The following is a 14,534-nucleotide window of genomic DNA, read 5'->3' on the forward strand; positions in this document are numbered from 1 at the left end:
AATGCATTTAAAAAAAGAATACAAATATATCAGATTGACATATAAACTCTTTTCTGACCCATCATGCCATGGGAAGGTTTATTAAGCTAAATTATAGCCATGACAACATCAATCAGTTATATGTCTTCAATACTTTGAAAAGTGCAGTCACAGGTTTGTCTGTCCTGTAAGTTGCCAGACGGCACCAAGAACAATCGGTCGTTTGCAATACCCTTGTGCTCTTCCACTCTTCATCTAGGCAAAAAGTCAAACAGTTGCGAGGGCTTTTTCCTCCTGTGAGGGCTGTGCTGCAGCCTCGTGTTTTCTTCTGTCAAACAGAAGTCTGCTGCTCAGGTGATTCCTGCAGAACAAGACACGTGTCTGATCATTACAATGATGCACTTTAAAACAAAAAGTCACTGACACATGCAATGTGGGGCAAGTGCCAAGCATTTTAAAATTGGGTGTATGAATGTTTTTGACCCTCACACCACTATTAGCCTATAAAGTAATTTTTAGCCGAATGGGGTGTGTAACTGTTGTAGAACAGGTTGCTGAAAAAACAATGTTCATCATCCCAAGTCTCTATGATATTCTGTATGCCTAAATCTCACCTTAATTGTAAATCTGTAGGACTTTTTTAGCCATATATTTTTAAGATTTAATAAATACATTAAAACTAGTGCTGTCAAACGATTAATCGCGATTAATAGCATCCAAAATAAAAGTTTTTGTTTACATAATATATGTGTGTGTATTGTGTATATTTATTATGTATATATAAATACACACACATACGTTTCATGCCTCATGTATTCGCCCAATTACTGAAACGTTTCATGCCTCATGTATTCGCCCAATTACTGAAACGTTTCATGCCTCATGTATTCGCCCAATAAGTGTTTGAACCACCGTCGATAAAACAGCTTGTGAGCAAGTCACGTGACGTCACATTTACCTCAGGGAAGTCATGTCTATGATTAAATTTACATAATTCGCTGGCTTACTGGAAAAACATTAATCTATAGAAAAGCATATCGCTACAATCTTAACTTTATTTACATGCATTTTATTTTTGTTTTATAATTATCAAATGTGTTTTTAATCTAATTCAAAAATTTCAATGTAAACAAAACAAAATGTTTGTTTAAATCAAAACGACTTGGAGCAAGAGAAAAGAGATGTGATTTTTGACTATAATCACATATATTTTTGAATGAACAAACTTTCAGTTTGTAATATTACATAACATGCCGATTTGCAGTTAACCTGATTACATGATGGCATCTCCTGCCAGAGAGACACCTTCAGGTGTTGTCTATAGTAGTGCTCAGCACACAAACACTGACACAGAACTTGGCTTTGACTTGTCATGGCATGATTATGGTCATGATTGCACAATTTCCAAAGTGTTTCATACCAGTAAGCTGTACATTCTCCATATAAATCTCAATCAGTACCAAAACTACTTGTAAAATGCATTTAAAAAAAGAATACAAATATATCAGATTGACATATAAACTCTTTTCTGACCCATCATGCCATGGGAAGGTTTATTAAGCTAAATTATAGCCATGACAACATCAATCAGTTATATGTCTTCAATACTTTGAAAAGTGCAGTCACAGGTTTGTCTGTCCTGTAAGTTGCCAGACGGCACCAAGAACAATCGGTCGTTTGCAATACCCTTGTGCTCTTCCACTCTTCATCTAGGCAAAAAGTCAAACAGTTGCGAGGGCTTTTTCCTCCTGTGAGGGCTGTGCTGCAGCCTCGTGTTTTCTTCTGTCAAACAGAAGTCTGCTGCTCAGGTGATTCCTGCAGAACAAGACACGTGTCTGATCATTACAATGATGCACTTTAAAACAAAAAGTCACTGACACATGCAATGTGGGGCAAGTGCCAAGCATTTTAAAATTGGGTGTATGAATGTTTTTGACCCTCACACCACTATTAGCCTATAAAGTAATTTTTAGCCGAATGGGGTGTGTAACTGTTGTAGAACAGGTTGCTGAAAAAACAATGTTCATCATCCCAAGTCTCTATGATATTCTGTATGCCTAAATCTCACCTTAATTGTAAATCTGTAGGACTTTTTTAGCCATATATTTTTAAGATTTAATAAATACATTAAAACTAGTGCTGTCAAACGATTAATCGCGATTAATAGCATCCAAAATAAAAGTTTTTGTTTACATAATATATGTGTGTGTATTGTGTATATTTATTATGTATATATAAATACACACACATACAGCACATATTTTGAAAATATTTACATGTATATATTTATATTCATATAATTTATATCATATGTAAATATATTTAATATATAAATGTTACATATTTTTCTTAAATATATACATGCATGTGTGTGTATTTATATATACATAATAAATATACATAGTACACACACACATATTATGTAAACAAAAAGTTTTATTTTGGATGCGATTAACCGTTTGACAGCACTAATTAAAACATTCACAAATAAAATTATTTAATAAATAACATCTTAATTAATAAAATAATCTTCCATGCCAAATTTTTAATACATTTAATGAGCAGTGATACCTTAACAAACACTATTAATTTAGGGTGACCATAGGGTCATCATAATTAACTGACTTAATATGAGAACAACACAGGTCAATGGGATCATTAACATGAGAGGCATTTGCATGTGTATGTGTGAGTGCACTCACTTCATGGCAAGCTCCTTAGAGATCTGTTCCAGAGATCGGCCTTTCGTCTCTGGCACAAATACAATCACAAACACCACCAACACGAAGCTCATAGCAGCGTAGGAGAAGATCACCGAGGGCAGGCCGATCCTCTCTACAACCACAACACATTTCAGTAAATGACCTCTGAAAAACACTCCTTTCTGTTACAAAACCTACTTTTTGTTTATTGTTCTGTGCAAAACTTTGTAAGTTTGTGTTTCTTTGTGTTTTCATTCCATCTCTGCAGGAACATCCCCACAGGTGGCAAATGGATGTTTGGCAGACTGCCTCTAAACACAATCCTAACTCCAGCCACACTTTGCGATCAGTTTCTGAGAACAAAACATTGCTTATATTGTGTTTGGATACTGATATTGCTATTTACCTGTTTCAGTGTTATGTTATTTGCTTGTTTTTAGGTTAATGCCATATATACTTGAGTGTAAAAATGCTTGAATGCTATGGAAAGTACTTGCAATACGTCCTTTGTTTACTTTAAAGGGGTCATATGACATTGCTAAAAAGAACATTATTTTGTGTATTTGGTGTAATGCAATGTGTTTATGCGGTTTAAGGTTAAAAAAACACATTATTTTCCACATACTGTACATTATTGTTTCTCCTCTATGCCTCGCCTTTCTAAAACGTGTCGATTTTTACAAAGCTCATCGGTCTGAAAAGCGAGGTGTGCTCTGATTGGCCAGCTATCCAGTGCGTTGTGATTGGCTGAATGCCTCAAGTGTGTGACTGAAATGTTACGCCCCTTACTATATTGTGATGCCGTGTCCCGGCGTGACGAGACCAGTAAACCAGTAAAACCCATTATAAACGAGGCATTTGTTGCATCCAGTGGGGACATAATTACTGATTATAATGACTTATACTGTCTTTTTACGCGTTGCGTATCGCGCTGCGTAAACAATAAAACCATGTCTGCATTTGTGATCAGAGAAACAACAAACAACAAGCGCTACTCTACACTGCCCAAAACTCGTGTTTGAATCGTCAGTGGCAAATTCTTTAAATATGAAAACGTACGCGGCGGCAGCAACAATACTACAGCGAGAATCAAAGTTACGCCTACTTTTTTTCCGTGAACATTTGGGCAGCGTTATGCAAATCTTCCCACGTCGTGACGTAGACATGTGGGGGCGTGTTAGAATGAGCCATTTTAGGTAGGCGTGGTTGACTCTTTATGCACCAAGAGCTTGTAACACTCCAAAGAGAATATGATATGACCCCTTTAAGATAGGATGAATAAGCAGTTGTGAAAGTTAGGTTCCTGAGTTTGATGCTTTGTAATCTTGATAACAAGAGTGTACAAAGAGGTGAAGAGAGCGAGCTGCTAGTCATCTGATATGTAATGTAAATATATATGATAATATACAGTATATGAAAAATAAAAACATTGTATTAAGCCTATCTTTTTTTCTACCCATTATCGTGTCATGTTAATTTATTTAAAATGTATCTGTAGTGACCTTTTCACAACAATTATTCCAGACACTGACATGCTTAATTTTTTAACTCAAATATTTCACAGACCCCATTGTGGACCCCCCCTCTTGCAGGCCCCTTGAGGTCCCTGGACCTGTTTGAAAACCTTTGATTTATATCATTTTAGGCTAGCTAGAGCAATGCTTGTAGACTATGGGAAAAACATGCTGGGTTCAATTCTAACATTAATAATCAATCCACTGTTTTTACAGAGTAGTAATTGAATCAAAACAACTTATCCTTTTTACCTGGTTAGTTAATGATCTATGGCAAAATTAACTGTGCTCTTACATAACTCCTGAAGGGACATTATGGTGTCTGGCTTTATCAGACACTTTTTAGAAATGTAATGACATTCATGTCTGTAGCACAAACAGTAAGAGACAGATTTTGTATTTAGGCTTAGGAATTTACCACTAACCCTAAGTTTGAGAAAAAGTAACATTAATTGTAATATTTTCCTCCTAACAGTGACAGATCAAGCACCCAGAGTACAAAAGTGTCAAATCAGCAATTGCTTACCCCATGAGAACACACAAATTAACTACTTATCTAAATAGAGACAGCCTCAATCTTCTTGGTTTTACTGGATGACCTTCAGAACCCAGATACTGATAAATACACTGACTGCATCCTGCAATACAACTGGGTCACCATGATCTACTGATCTCATAGCTGTAAATAACCCTTCACTCTGTGTTTGTGTGTGTTACCTGTCAGAGTAAGGAAGGTCATCGATATGAGCAAATTTGTGGCCCAGTTAAAGGCAGAGATGACGGACACAGCCTTTCCACGGATGCCAGTCGGGAAGATCGCACTCAAAACCACATGAACCACTGCAGATTGATGATTACACAAAGGCATAAATAAATTTAGTTTAAAAAAGACCTTTTGAAATAAAAAAACAACAACAATTTTCTTTTGTGATCCAAATAAGAAACAGGTGATTAACTGATGACAGAATTTAATTTTGGATGGACCACTCCTTTAAAGGAATAGCTCATCCAAAAATGACAATTTGTTCACCCTCAGGCCATCCAAGATTAGTTTGTTTCTTCATCGGAGAAAGCAATATTATGAATAGAGGATTCATATTTTAACCAGAAGCAACAATATAAAGTTAAAAATGCTTTAATGGTGGATTTGTTTATTACAAACATGCAGCATTCTGCTTCACAAGATGTTAAGTGATGGACTGGAGTCATGTGGTTTACTTGTGGATTATTGTGATGTTTTTATTGGCTGTTGGGACTCTTATTCACTGAAGAAGACCCAGTGGTGAGCAAGTAATGTAATGCTAAATTTCTCCAAATCTGTTCTGATGAAGAAACAAACTCATCAACATCTTTGGCCTGAGAGTGAGTACATTTTCAACAGTGTTTAATTTTTGGGTGAACTATTCCTTTAACAGGACATTTTTGTTTTATGTGACAGTATGAACAGTGACTGAATCTTACTTGGTCCCAAGCTGATGGAAAATCCAGCTACATACACCAGCAAGCTGACCAGAGAGATCCATTTCAGAGAGGGTGACACTTCATTAACATGAAGAGATTGAAGTGCAATTTTGGAACTGTCTGTCTCGGAACCCTCAGCCAGTTCCATTAATGCTGTCCTATGATCAGGAGTGTAGTTTAAAATCCATTGGTTCTTAGTGTCATTAATGCTAGTGAGGAAAGCATTTGTTTTGTGCTTGTTTTGAAGTTCATGGTAAGAAGGCTGGTACAAACCCAGTGGAGTGTTTGTCTGGAAACCAGTCTCTTCTCCCATCCCAAAATCTGTGAGGTTTGCTTTATTAACGGGGCCTCTGCATAGGCTAGAAACATGTGTGCGGCTTTGCAGAGTAACAGCCCCCAGTGTTGCTGTTGACAATGTCATAACAATGGCGCCAACACAAAGTAAGGCTTTAGGCCCCACTTTGTCCACTAAAAAAACTGCAGGAATGGTCCCGCCCACTTTAACCACACCAAACCCTGTGGATGCAAGAGTTGCTGCCTCATTCCCATGGAAGCCCACGCTGCTGAGAACAGTCGACGCATACGCTAAAATGTTGGGCTGTCCCGTAACCTGCTGCAAGAAAACTAGCGCAGCGCCAACAAGCAGTCTCTGAAGCATATTGTCACGAGAACGGAAGAGGTCCAGGAAGCCGTGCAGGCACTCTGCCCCCAATGCCATGCGTATCGCCTGAAGTTCGTCCTCCACTGCGTCTACTCCTTTGATTCCAGCACGAAGACGGAGGAGAGTTGCGTGAGCCTCTTTCTCACGCTGCTGGGCCAGCAAAAAGCGCGGACTCTGCGGCAAAAGCGGCATGATGCCTGCTTGCAGCAAAGCAGGGAACAGAACACCACCAAACGTAAACCTCCATCCATCCGAGACCCCCGCGAATGCCCAGCTCATTCCAAAACCCAACAGCATCCCTAAAACTACCATCAGCTCATACACACACACGCACCTCCCGCGCCAGGCAGCCGGTGCCACTTCTGCAGCGTAAAGACATGACGCTGTGCCTGACAGCGCAACCGCCATGCCGACAAGCATCCGCCCGACTACCAGCGCCCAAAATGACACCACACACACGCTCAGAAGTGTGCCCAACACACACAGCAGCGCCGTGAGGATGATGGAGAACTGCCGTCCGTAACGGTCCAGGATGGTGCCACCACCCAGGGAGAGGAGTAAGGCTCCAAACAGAAGAGAGCCAACAACTTGCTCTTGCTGCGGGCAGGAGAGAGTCAAAACGTCCCTGAGTTGAAGCAATGCTCCTGATATCAGACTCATCTCATAGCCCATCATCAACCCACTCAGGCAGGCCACAGATACAGAACACAACACCAGCGCTGCACCATTGCCTACAGAGACAGAGAGAGAGGAGAATACAATATATGACATTTTATATTAAATGTATAAATACATTTTATATTTATAGATACATAAATAATATTTTAAAATACAATATTATATAATTACAGGATAGTACATAATACATGCCATGTAAGCACCATACCAAAGTACGTAAATACATTAAAATTATTCTCAAACTACTACAGTACAGTACAACCAAAATAGCTAATGAATATGGAATGTTACAGTATGTAACAAAAAACAAAAAATCGAATTCGCTTGGTTGATTGTGTTCACAGCAATTATTGCACACACAACCTCATATGGCCTTGGTTTTCAAGGTTTGTTCCATGCTGTCCTACACTGTAACATCTTTGGCCTGAGAGTGAGTACATTTTCAACAGTGTTTAATTTTTGGGTGAACTATTCCTTTAACAGGACATTTTTGTTTTATGTGACAGTATGAACAGTGACTGAATCTTACTTGGTCCCAAGCTGATGGAAAATCCAGCTACATACACCAGCAAGCTGACCAGAGAGATCCATTTCAGAGAGGGTGACACTTCATTAACATGAAGAGATTGAAGTGCAATTTTGGAACTGTCTGTCTCGGAACCCTCAGCCAGTTCCATTAATGCTGTCCTATGATCAGGAGTGTAGTTTAAAATCCATTGGTTCTTAGTGTCATTAATGCTAGTGAGGAAAGCATTTGTTTTGTGCTTGTTTTGAAGTTCATGGTAAGAAGGCTGGTACAAACCCAGTGGAGTGTTTGTCTGGAAACCAGTCTCTTCTCCCATCCCAAAATCTGTGAGGTTTGCTTTATTAACGGGGCCTCTGCATAGGCTAGAAACATGTGTGCGGCTTTGCAGAGTAACAGCCCCCAGTGTTGCTGTTGACAATGTCATAACAATGGCGCCAACACAAAGTAAGGCTTTAGGCCCCACTTTGTCCACTAAAAAAACTGCAGGAATGGTCCCGCCCACTTTAACCACACCAAACCCTGTGGATGCAAGAGTTGCTGCCTCATTCCCATGGAAGCCCACGCTGCTGAGAACAGTCGACGCATACGCTAAAATGTTGGGCTGTCCCGTAACCTGCTGCAAGAAAACTAGCGCAGCGCCAACAAGCAGTCTCTGAAGCATATTGTCACGAGAACGGAAGAGGTCCAGGAAGCCGTGCAGGCACTCTGCCCCCAATGCCATGCGTATCGCCTGAAGTTCGTCCTCCACTGCGTCTACTCCTTTGATTCCAGCACGAAGACGGAGGAGAGTTGCGTGAGCCTCTTTCTCACGCTGCTGGGCCAGCAAAAAGCGCGGACTCTGCGGCAAAAGCGGCATGATGCCTGCTTGCAGCAAAGCAGGGAACAGAACACCACCAAACGTAAACCTCCATCCATCCGAGACCCCCGCGAATGCCCAGCTCATTCCAAAACCCAACAGCATCCCTAAAACTACCATCAGCTCATACACACACACGCACCTCCCGCGCCAGGCAGCCGGTGCCACTTCTGCAGCGTAAAGACATGACGCTGTGCCTGACAGCGCAACCGCCATGCCGACAAGCATCCGCCCGACTACCAGCGCCCAAAATGACACCACACACACGCTCAGAAGTGTGCCCAACACACACAGCAGCGCCGTGAGGATGATGGAGAACTGCCGTCCGTAACGGTCCAGGATGGTGCCACCACCCAGGGAGAGGAGTAAGGCTCCAAACAGAAGAGAGCCAACAACTTGCTCTTGCTGCGGGCAGGAGAGAGTCAAAACGTCCCTGAGTTGAAGCAATGCTCCTGATATCAGACTCATCTCATAGCCCATCATCAACCCACTCAGGCAGGCCACAGATACAGAACACAACACCAGCGCTGCACCATTGCCTACAGAGACAGAGAGAGAGGAGAATACAATATATGACATTTTATATTAAATGTATAAATACATTTTATATTTATAGATACATAAATAATATTTTAAAATACAATATTATATAATTACAGGATAGTACATAATACATGCCATGTAAGCACCATACCAAAGTACGTAAATACATTAAAATTATTCTCAAACTACTACAGTACAGTACAACCAAAATAGCTAATGAATATGGAATGTTACAGTATGTAACAAAAAACAAAAAATCGAATTCGCTTGGTTGATTGTGTTCACAGCAATTATTGCACACACAACCTCATATGGCCTTGGTTTTCAAGGTTTGTTCCATGCTGTCCTACACTGTAAAAAAATCTTTAAAAATAGGGCACATATTTTGAATTTTGCACTGCACTGCATTGTGTTTTATGATTAACGGAAATGTCCTCTGAAAATTACCAGGTTTTTTTTACAGCGTACAAACAATTTCACATTAAGCACTGGCAAGTGTTTGAATTGCTGTATTGCAGACCTTATAATCATCCCAGATAAATGATAAAACAGTCTGCACACGAATCACCTTTAATTAACTCCAATATACCTTACTGTATATGACTGCGTAATTACAGCATCACAGCTATCACAAGAAATTTACAACATTAATAACAGGGTTCCATTAAGTTATGATTTGTATTACATAACTGTTACACAACTATGATCAGGTGAACATGTTTTAGATTACATTTCCAACCAAGTTGTGAAACACACACCACACAAACGATAGATTCGTTTACTAGTTCATTTCAATTATTTGCATTGAAACTTTGTAACAGAGAGAGCTTCTAAATTTAATCTATTACCACACAGGAAATAACAAATAACAGGAAAATGTATACATCTCAAAGATCTGTTTTAGTCAAGTTTAACTGGATGCGCAGATTTTGACATCAAAAAATAAAAATACTGGAAGTTTTTTTTCTGTTACCTGTGTGATGGAGTACCTACCTGGTTTCGCAGATGGGCTTTTCTCTTGATATTTGTGTGTGTCCTGATTCTGTACACATGTTTTGCTCTGAGAATCAGAAATCGTTCTTATGGACTCTTCAGATGCGTCCATGTTCTTCAAGGGTTGTGGTACAACTGGAGTAGGTGGACATTAAACATCGATTATTTAAGAATCAGGTGATCATGCATTTCACCAGCAATAATATTAGCAACGAAAAGAACACAGATGTGATTGAACACATTTGAAACTAAGGAACCTTAAGTATCCTAGATCTCGACCATAACACCTCCACAACACTGAAGATATTCCTTGGGGATTAAACCAATAGAAAAGCATAGTCTGCTTCTTAATAGGATCATCATTCAAACATATCTCTAATAAGCATTCGAGTAACCACTGAACACTTAAAAAACGCAAACTGTTTCTCCAATTCATGGAAGCTCATACTTACTAACAAAGCTACCAATGGGTACACCACAACATGCATAAACAACTTTATTCGCTGCTGTTAAAACACAAGTATAACAGCATGTCCCAATGCACAGCCATTGACCATCTTGGATTTCTCAGTGCCATTGCTGTAGGCGCGGATCAATTAGAACCGTTTTAACTATCAAGACCATTCAAACAGAACGTCCGCGTTTTGATGCCAACGTTACCTTTTTAACGTCAATAACTATGAAATCATCGCAGCTCTTCGCCTCTCTCCTCCCGGTGGCAGTAACTTATCTGTGTCGACACATGCACGTTCCTTGTTTTGGAAGGCACTGTGACTTAAACTCCGCCTACACTGACCAATGCAAAACAGCGAGACTGAAAGTGTCAAGTAAGCAAGCAGAATGGGTTGAAGAACTAGCGGAACTAAGCTGCTCTTACTGAGCTGTGTTCATAAATTAATATGCATTATTACACTAGGACATTCGTCGTCTTTCATGTTTGGACTGAAGGAAATAATGTGGTGACCAAAAGAAAAACTTTCTGTTTAGTGAAGAAGACTGCCGAATATGTACGTATAGAATGTTGTCAGCTGTTGCGGTGTCTGATTCATTCAGGAGTCGAGAGTTCAGTTCTTTTGATTTGAATCATGAAGTCAGTTCTGTTCAATTAATCATTGAACCGGTTCGGACTGACCGAGTCAAATCGGGACGACCGATTAAAAACTTGATTCCTTGAATACTGAGGGAGTTAAGAACATTTTGTGGTGAATTGAGGGAAGTGGCACCCAGCAAACACAGAACACAGTGCTCCTAACGTTTTGGGAACGTTCTTTGTAGTTTATTTTCTGCAAACTAATTGTTTCCAGAACGTTCTGGAAACCCGAAATTGTTAGCTGAGATTGCCTTTTTCAGGTCAAATACTGTCATGGCGGAGCAACAGTTTGAAGAAAATATTTTAAAATATTTAAAATCATGCTTACAAAACCTGAATATACATCACCGTTTAAATTCAGAGACATCTGAATCGCCCGCTTGAGTACCCACATGAAAAAATACTATATTAATAGTAAATACTATAGTGTTTTTGAACCATACTATAGTGCATTATACTGTATATATTATAGTATTTACAGCACTTTGTTAATGAATGCTACACAGCATACTGTAGTACGTGAACTGATAAACATACTTATAGTTGTAGAAAACTTACAGTATTGGGTAAAGTAATTTGTTTATATTACTATAGTTGTGTTATCACCACAGCAACTATATAATAACCACAACAAATTAATTCAAGTACTTTACTATAGTATTCAAAAACACTATAGTATTTACTATAAATTACCATAGGACTGCAGACCAACGCAAGAACGTACATCAAGTATGTTTCGGCAGAAGAAATTTTGTAAATAAAACGTTCTGTAAGTATGTTTGTGACTTGTATATTGGACAGCCGAATCAACACGCATACAAACAGTTGTCATGGACCACTTCATTGAGTTAAAGAATCGGCGCATTGTTTTCTCGAATCACTTCCTTGAAACGAACTGTTCAAAAGATTCGTGGAAACAAGTCGGACTGATCAGACTGGTGCATGACTCGCTGGGTTATGCAAGTGGTTTCCTTACTTCAAAATACCACACCCTCAAATGTCGAAAACACCGGGACAAAGCATGTATCTGAATAAGAAAACTGACTGCATCTTCATTTGTTCAGGTGACACAAATAGCTGGTATACAAACACTGCCGTTGTGGCTTCACAGCTGCTCAATAGTTCACAGCCTACCGCGAGAATTTACAATATGCGCCTAAGTCTTTTATTTTCCATTCATACATAGTCGAGAAGTTTTGCTATATATATATATATATATATATATAGCGTTTTCATTGTTACCCATTTTGTACTGTAATGCGAGTTATATAATGGAATGTAAAAACTTTGATAACAGATTCGCATTCATGATGGCTGCAAAATCCATCTTATGTACACTACTACACATTAAAATAGAACTCTGAGATGTAGCTATCTTCAGTAGGGTGAATTAGGGTACATTTAGACAGTCATCAAGTGGACAATTTTACTTAAATTCACCTACATATTTTAATCTCATACTTAATTAATAGATTGTAATAATATATAAACATATATGGTCCAATATAACGTTTAACCTGATTGAAAGTTAACTTATGGTTGTGATAATAGCTGAAATGCAATATGGCGGTCACAGATAAGCTGAGTTTGAGTCATTAGACACTGTGTAAACTGCTGTGGTGTGAAATACTTGAGTAGCTGAAGCTGTGGACTTTCCGTAGCCTACATACATAACTATAGACGGATAGACGTACTGTACTGAAATCGCATGACATGTTTTTGTAAAACAATCACCAAGGACAATTTTTAAAACTTGTATTAAAAAAAAAAGATCACCGTGTTATTTCCAGAACATCTTCTATTGTAATATAGTGCCATCTACTGGCCAGATAATTGTAATTACATTGTAACTACATTACAATTAAAAGTTCTACGACAAAGACTGTGCGTGGCTCAGTTTGACAAGGTTCTTTTTTTCTTAACTGTGAAAAATTGAAAATCTTCATAAACCACCACAACTAGTTTCAGCAACAAAACAAACAACAAAAAAAAGAAAAGAAAAAAGAAATACAAATTCTGTCACACCAAACAAAGTGAACAGAAATTAAATTATTTATACATACTTTTGGTTTATAATAACTTCATTACATATACATTTTCATGTATTTACCGTAGCAGCACATTTTACTGCATTTTGTTGAAGGTTTGGCTTCAGATCATGTTTAGGAGAAAAAAAATATGTGTTCAATCGTTTCAAAAGCAACATTGTGGGGGCGCTAGTGGATAAGATATCTTGTAACTCACTCCGTTCTATTTATGAACACTGTTTTTATTGCAATGCAGCATGGTCCCTTATAAAACATCAACATATTTAAATTGTGAGATTTTATGACACCACATCACATATCTGCAGGTTATTGATGAGTGTTATATTTAGATACCTTTTATCAGACCATGTTGGCCTGTTAAGAGCCAAAGTATCTTTACAGTTTGTAATTCCGTGTATCCTGCATAGCATGTCTCTGAAATCTCGTAAAAGCAATGCTCAGGTTTACTCAGGTTACTTAAATTACTAGTAATTTCACTGATGAGTGACCTAGTTTAAGGCCTCAAGTGCAGCGTTTCTAGTGAACTTGCTCAGACCATTACGCCGGGTCTCAGAAAAGCAGTTCTAGGAGCTGCAGTTAATACATACAAACATTGACAGCTGCCAGAGAAATTAAAATTATGGCTGGTTAAAGATGGGGTTCAATGTGCAGGGATGGCGTGAGCACTGGGTTGGGAAAGTAAAATGACGCACAATGAACTAAAAGCAACCTTTGGCCAGCTGAGGAGACTGATGCGTTGTTTCATGGCGTGTGATGTTTGTCCGTTTCTTAAATGATGTTTGTTACATTATATGAACCAATGATTTAGTTTCATCTACAGAAAAAAAAAAAAACATGCTAAAGTTGTTTTGGGGAAAAATAACCATAAAGTTTTATTGCGAACCAAACAAGGTCACATGATTCAAACATTTTACAATTTTACAGTACATTTATAGTTACATATAAGCATACCTTAAGTTTTTGTTCCATATACATTAAAACTAATACATAGACCTTAAAATATACAAACAAACTTAAATAACCATACAGTCATATTCCATGGAATGTGATGTTCAGACAAACTGGCCCATTTCTGAGCTGTACAATTACTGTACATCCTAGGAGGCTGGAAGACTAAGGTAAAACAGAGGCGTCTGATTCCTTGGTCCAAGTGCGTATCTACACACATTAGCAGCACATCCTTCTAGCACCTTCCGCTTGAGTCAAAAGAACAAGAAAAACAAAAAAAAGGAAGTGCTCTTTAAATTAGGAAGATAAATGTGCAACTTGATCCCAGATGCGCAACTGAAAGATCACAAAAACATCAGATGCTGACATATTTTAGTGGTTTTAGCGTCACGTTGACTGTATTTATATCCGACACAGACTGATGTGCCAGATCACATGATTTAGATTAAACAAACATGTGTGAAGGGGTGTTAAAACGAAGTACACACACGCACACACACATCCAATCCATCCAAAACAATGAAGTCTAGCACTG

At 38.6% G+C, this 14,534-nt stretch overlaps 1 protein-coding gene across 3 annotated transcripts; it reads right to left on the reverse strand.

The window, feature by feature from the left end:
• Nucleotides 1-1,184: 1,184 nt before the first annotated feature.
• Nucleotides 1,185-10,671, reverse strand: LOC107671860 (solute carrier family 2, facilitated glucose transporter member 12). Of its 3 annotated transcripts, XM_016464853.1 has the most exons (5): nt 10,574-10,671; nt 9,914-10,048; nt 4,913-5,035; nt 2,682-2,814; nt 1,185-1,794 (listed from the first exon to the last, which is right to left on the reverse strand). In XM_016464853.1, exons 2-5 carry the CDS (start codon nt 10,023-10,025, stop codon nt 1,701-1,703), a joined length of 462 nt encoding a protein of 153 aa, XP_016320339.1. In that variant the 5' UTR covers nt 10,026-10,048; nt 10,574-10,671; the 3' UTR covers nt 1,185-1,700. The 3 variants fall into 3 exon arrangements, with proteins under 3 accessions (XP_016320339.1, XP_016320337.1, XP_016320338.1); XM_016464851.1 differs by lacking the exons at nt 9,914-10,048; nt 10,574-10,671 and adding an exon at nt 5,657-7,044; XM_016464852.1 differs by lacking the exons at nt 1,185-1,794; nt 2,682-2,814; nt 4,913-5,035 and adding an exon at nt 7,465-8,916.
• Nucleotides 10,672-14,534: the final 3,863 nt, after the last annotated feature.

This window comes from Sinocyclocheilus anshuiensis, unplaced genomic scaffold (genome assembly GCF_001515605.1).
Source record: "Sinocyclocheilus anshuiensis isolate Anshui unplaced genomic scaffold, SAMN03320099.WGS_v1.1 scaffold1089, whole genome shotgun sequence".
In the NCBI taxonomy this organism is placed as follows: domain Eukaryota; kingdom Metazoa; phylum Chordata; class Actinopteri; order Cypriniformes; family Cyprinidae; genus Sinocyclocheilus; species Sinocyclocheilus anshuiensis.

What these genes read in the sequence shown, in the direction of transcription:
- LOC107671860 (XM_016464851.1), bottom strand. Translation starts at nt 6,992, where the DNA reads ATGATGGGCTATGAGATGAGTCTGATATCAGGAGCATTGCTTCAACTC. An exon ending in GACCTTCCTTACTCTGACAG is followed by an intron (nt 2,815 to 4,912) that starts GTAACACACACA and finishes TTGTGGTTGTAG; the next exon opens with AGAGGATCGGCCTGCCCTCG. An exon ending in TCTAAGGAGCTTGCCATGAA is followed by an intron (nt 1,795 to 2,681) that starts GTGAGTGCACTC and finishes CTTGTTCTGCAG; the next exon opens with GAATCACCTGAGCAGCAGAC.